The following is a 5,491-nucleotide window of genomic DNA, read 5'->3' as shown; positions in this document are numbered from 1 at the left end:
TTGTGTGTGTGCAGAAATGAGCTCCTTTTGCAGGTGACTTATTGAAATGGAGTCAACGAAAGGATCTGTGAAAAGCCGGAAGTTTTGGGGATACTGACACTGTATGTCTCAAGGATTTATAGTGAGGTTACATAAAAACAAAACTATCTGTGCAGGTGGACTGTGATAGTGGGCTGTCTACACCAGACATGTGCTAACTCTCATCGAGCAACTAGGTGAAGATCAGACATGCCAAACCCGACCCTAATAGCTGACTGGGAAACTTTTCAGGCTAATGGGGTCCCAGATAACATTCATCCGCTGAAGTGCGGTCATTGAAGGACTCGGGCGGGGACAGGAGATGGAGTTGTGATGCCCTCCATAGCCCAACAGCCTGGTCGGAATCCACGCGTTTAGACTTGGAGCCTGTCAAAATGAATACTTCAGGCGCAGAGGGCCACCCTCCCCACGCTAGCCCCACCGCCAACCTCCGAGCTGAAGGGCCTTGTAAAAAGAAACTGGGGAAAATAAAACGAATGCAATTTAGAGCGGAATAGAAAATGGGCAGTGGGTGCTTGCAGAGGGTAAACCAGAACGTTTTTTTCCATGAGTGAACTGTTCCCAAAGTCAAGGGAAGACTACGCTGTGCACAGTCCGTCTGCCTGTTTATCCACTACAGTTTACCACTGTAACTTAGTGCGAACTTTACACGCAACGAAACCTTCAGCATCAACCAGCCGCAGCTCCAATCCCAATTTCAACTTTGTACGTTTCTCCGAACATCCATTCAGTTCCCTCATCAGGTTGATTTCCTAAAGTAATCACTTTGCCAATCACAAAGAGGTTCCTCAGCCTCGATCCTGCCGGTGTCTGGGCAGGATTCGAACCTTAGAGTGAGAGTGGGGGGGATGGAGGGTGAATTGGGGTGTCTGGTGAATCTTTACCCTTGTGCAGACACTGGTACGCTTCACATACGGTGTCTCCCTCTAATGTCTGTGATGAGGTGGGGGGGGGGGGAGTTGGTGGCGGACACGGTAGTTGTCTGAACACTCTGAGGTTGAAAGTGAATTGAGGGACAGAGTGTCTCGTCGACACAGGGCAGTTCCTAACAAGGTTCAGAGTCTGGGGCTGCCTTTGCAGAGACTGTAGCCAGGATTTGCTGACGTGCTGTATCTCTCTCAGACACACACTGTCCCTCTGTTTACCAGCTCCACGCGGTTGCTTCTGGCCATGACGCCAGTGGCAGGCGCTATAAAAGGCGGTGGAGCTCCGCACTGTGTCGTTGTGTTGCTGAGCTTCTGCTGTGTCTCTTAACACTCCGATCTCTCTCTCTCTCTCTCTCTCTCTGTCTTTCTGTGCGTCTGTGCCCGTCCGCACTGCCTCCATCTCAGCTTGCTGTCTTCGTCTCTCTGGTTATGATGAAGATGTCGCCCTGCGACCCAGAGATTAACATCCCCGCCAAAAACTGCTACCGGATGGTCATCCTGGGCTCCTCCAAAGTCGGCAAAAGCGCCATCGTGTCGCGTTTCCTCAACAGCAAGTTCGAGGACCAGTATACGCCGACCATCGAGGATTTCCATCGCAAATTTTACAGCATCCGGGGCGATGTTTACCAGCTGGACATCCTCGACACATCGGGGAATCACCCGTTCCCGGCCATGAGGCGCCTCTCCATATTGACAGGTAAAAACCACTCTCCTCAGTAAGGAGCAACGCCGCGGGGATAGACTCACTCCTCACCCCACCCCCACATACTCCCACCACAGTCTCCTCTCACCCGCATTTTACCTCCAAAACTACACACAGACAACAAAGTCTTTAAACAAAAAAAAATCCCGAAACAACTGCGGGTGCTGGAAATCAGAAACAGACACAGACATTGCTACAGAAACTCAGCAGGTCTGGCAGTATCTGTACAGAGAGAAGTCAGAGTTAATGTTTCGGGTCCAGTGACCCTTCCTCAGAACCCTTTAAAATCACGCTGCTCTGCTGCGGTATTGTTCTAGCTTATTTCTTGCATTTTGTGTTTAAGTTTAACCTTTTGTCCCATTCGGTCAACTTCAATAGTTAGTATAAATTTGGTGTTTTGGCTCCGTTGCGGGGCAGGAGCTGACAGTTTTTAGCCTTTAAACTAATCCCACTCACCCCCCTCCCATTAACTGAAGCAGAACTTTGCTAGAGAAATTTCTAGCAGCCTCTGTGAGGAGAGAGACAGAGACAGACTTCACACTTCGATGTGATTATTGTATTAATTAGCGGACCTATTTGTTCTGTGACTGTGTTTAAATTGGGAGTTTGAATTGTAAAGGGTGTGTGGTGCAGATTGTTTTGAGGGGAGACCTGAGTGGTGGTGGGGGGGGGGTGGGGGGTGGTGATTTTTGTTTGCTCTGTTGTGTCTCCTGGCTGTCAGTGTGGACTCACATTGTGTTGTCTGGTGTTCCTACAGGTGATGTTTTCATCCTGGTCTTCAGCCTGGATAACCAGGACTCCTTTGAGGAAGTACAGCGGCTCAAGCAGCAGATCATGGAGACCAAGTCGTGCCTGAAGAACAAGACTAAGGACAACATTGACGTCCCGATCGTCATCTGCGGCAACAAGAGTGACCGGGATTTCCACCGAGAAGTGCCCAGGGACAAGATCCAGCGGCTGCTGGATGGTGACACCAAGTGCGCCTACTTTGAGATCTCGGCGAAGAGGAATAGCAACGTGGACGAGATGTTCCAGACCCTCTTTACCATGGCCAAGTTGCCGAGTGAGATGAGCCCAGACTTGCACAGGAAGGTCTCGGTACAGTACTGTGACATCTTGCACCGCAAAACCTTCCGGAGCCGCAAGCTGAAAGACGAGGACGCCTACGGCATAGTGGCTCCGTTCGCTCGGAGGCCGAGTGTGCACAGCGACCTGATGTACATCAAAGAGAAGGCGGTCGGCGGCGGCCACGCCAGGGACAAGGACCGCTGTATCATCAGCTAAAGTGACTTCCCCTCAAGCCCAGTAGACCAAGAGGTTTGGGACGCGCGTGTGTGTATTGGGGGTAGGTGGAGAGGAAAAGTCACTCAGTCCTGCCCCCTTCTCCCCTTGGGGCATGAACCCGGCCAAGTGGCGGCGTTTGTAAAGACTGGCGAGGACAGTGTCGGTGCGCCCCGCTGATGAGACAATGCCTCACGGAAGCGGACCCCAGCTCTCACACAGGAACGGACATAGGCGCAACGACTGAGAGAGACACACACAAAACTGAGAGGCTGCTCTGACAGGTCTCCCCAGGAATTTTTTTTTGTCCTATTGACTGTGAAATGTTTGTACTTGATTTTATTTTTCAAAAGTCAACATATTGTAACCTTGATGTGGGCAAACTCTTACATGTAGTGCAATGAACGTCGGAAATTGTTTACAATTGCCATTTGTTGTATTTTGGCAATCAAGTTGTACTTGAACAATGAACAAAGTCTTAGTTTTGTAATAAATGTTTTGAAATGAAATCGGTGTTGTGATCCCTGCTGCTACTCTCAAATAACATGTTTCATGTTTCTCCAAGCTCCCTTTGCTAATGAGCTCAGTCAGTGATCATGTAGTTACTATATCAGTTCATGAATACCTTACCAATGGTCAATGAAGGATGATGAAGCTCTTTAAGATTAGGAAGATTTGCAATGAAGTAGGCACAGAAAGAGTGATTCCGCTAGTGCTCAAGATAATAAACTAGAGGCCACCACTAATCACTGAAAAATGCAATAAATTCAGGAAACAAAGTTAACCGGAGAGCAGTGCAAATGTGGAACATGCTGCTACGGGGAGCGGTTCAAGTGAGCAATATATTTGATAGTAAGAGGAAACTAGCAAAGCCAATGAGCAAGAACTAAAGGGTGAGAATGGTGGATGGAAAGTGATTTCAGTAGAACATAAACACTGGTATCGGTCGGTGGAACAGAAAAGTCTGTTTCCTACCCTACAGCCCATGTCTCAAAAATAAATTTGGGTAAGTGACAAAACAGATCATGTGATGGAGCCATATGCCCAACCAATGATCAGCAATACATTCGTGTCCAACATGTGCTGTACTCCTTAATTAACATGATAATTCCCATAACTTGTCATTTACTGCATTGTTCTTTGCACTGTGCAAGATGGCTGAATGTTTTCCTTGAAAGAAAAGACTACCCTTAAAATAATTTTGCTGTAAACTACCCTGAGGTCTTGAGTGGTGCAAAGTAAATACAAATCATTTTCAGTAGCTGCCAGGGAATCAGGATCTACAACTCTTAAATTAATTCAATGCAAACTTGAGGAACAGCCCCATACCTTCCATCTTAGCACTTTCCAGTCCGTCTGGACTCAGCATTAAGTTCAGCTGTCTTGAATCTTGTTTTTCACATTCTTTTTAGATAGAGTTGCTAGTTATTCTGCTATTTACATTCTGGACAAATGCTTTGTTTCTTTATGTATAACTGTTGCCATTTCCTTTGCTTTCTGTTCCATGCCATCTGTCCTTTGCCTATCCCTGACCTTCCTTTTGTTCTTCCTTTCCCCTCCCTCCTTCCTACAGTCATAAAACACATCACATTTCCAACATACACGTAGAAGGTGCGAGAGAGACACCAGAGGACAGGCTGCAGATCTGTAGAAAGAGCACTACAGATAACACATTAAATCTCATACAAATTCTTCAGAATTACATTGAATTTCTAGCTTCCAGTCCAGATTGGAGTCATACCTAACACGCAGGAAGCTGATTGTAGCTGTTCTGGAGGCCAGCCATCTCAGCTCCAGGACATTGCTGCAGCAGTTCCTCAGGGTAGTGTCGTAGACCCAAACTTCTTCAGCTGGTTCATCAATGACCTTCCCTCCACCATAAGGTCAGAAATGGGGATGTTCACTAACGATTGTAAAATATTCAGTGCCATTTATAACTTCTCAGATGCTGACACAGTCCATGTTCAAATGAAACAAGATCTGGACAATGTTCAGCCTTGGGCTGACATGTGGCAAGTAACATTCGCTCTCCAGTAAGAAACAATCTAACCACTGCCCTTTGATTTTCAATGTTGTTACCATCACTAATACCCACTATCAGGATCCTGGGGAGTCACCCCACGACCGGAAACTCAACTTGACTCACCAAGCTGTTGCAGAAAGTTACAACGTTGGTATGTATCTGGCAATGTGGAAAATTGCCCAAATATGTCCTCCACACAAAAACAGGACAAATTCAACCCGGCCAATTACGTCCCCATCAGTCGCCTCTCAATCATCAGTAAAGCAATGGAAGGTGTCAGTAACAGTGCTATCAAGCAGCACCTGCTCAGCAATAAGCTGCTCAGTGACGCCCAGTTTGGGTTCTGCCAGGGCCACTCAGCTCCTGACCTCCTGGCTGCATTTGTACGAGTGTGGCATCAAGGAGCCCTGACAAAACTGGAATCAGTGAGTATCAGGGGTAAACTCTCCACTGGTCATACCTGACACATAGGAAGATTGTTGTGGTTGTGGGAGGTCAATCATTCCAGCTCCAGGACAT

The 5,491-nt window shown here is 47.4% G+C and overlaps 1 protein-coding gene across 1 annotated transcript; it reads left to right on the top strand.

The window, feature by feature from the left end:
- The first annotated feature begins 1,242 nt into the window (after window positions 1–1,242).
- Window positions 1,243–3,415, top strand: rasd1 (RAS, dexamethasone-induced 1). The gene is made up of 2 exons (XM_048552529.2): window positions 1,243–1,662; window positions 2,426–3,415. The coding sequence occupies exons 1-2, from the start codon at window positions 1,395–1,397 to the stop codon at window positions 2,950–2,952; spliced, it is 795 nt and encodes a 264-aa protein (XP_048408486.1). The 5' UTR covers window positions 1,243–1,394; the 3' UTR covers window positions 2,953–3,415.
- Window positions 3,416–5,491: the final 2,076 nt, after the last annotated feature.

This window comes from Stegostoma tigrinum, chromosome 23, assembly GCF_030684315.1.
Source record: "Stegostoma tigrinum isolate sSteTig4 chromosome 23, sSteTig4.hap1, whole genome shotgun sequence".
Classification (NCBI taxonomy): Eukaryota; Metazoa; Chordata; class Chondrichthyes; order Orectolobiformes; family Stegostomatidae; genus Stegostoma; species Stegostoma tigrinum.
This window is presented reverse-complemented; position numbering and strand designations above follow the sequence as displayed.

Coding starts and splice junctions, on each gene's coding strand:
- rasd1 (XM_048552529.2), top strand. CDS start 1,395: ATGATGAAGATGTCGCCCTGCGACCCAGAGATTAACATCCCCGCCAAA. Junction 1,663..2,425: donor GCGCCTCTCCATATTGACAG/GTAAAAACCACT, acceptor GTGTTCCTACAG/GTGATGTTTTCATCCTGGTC.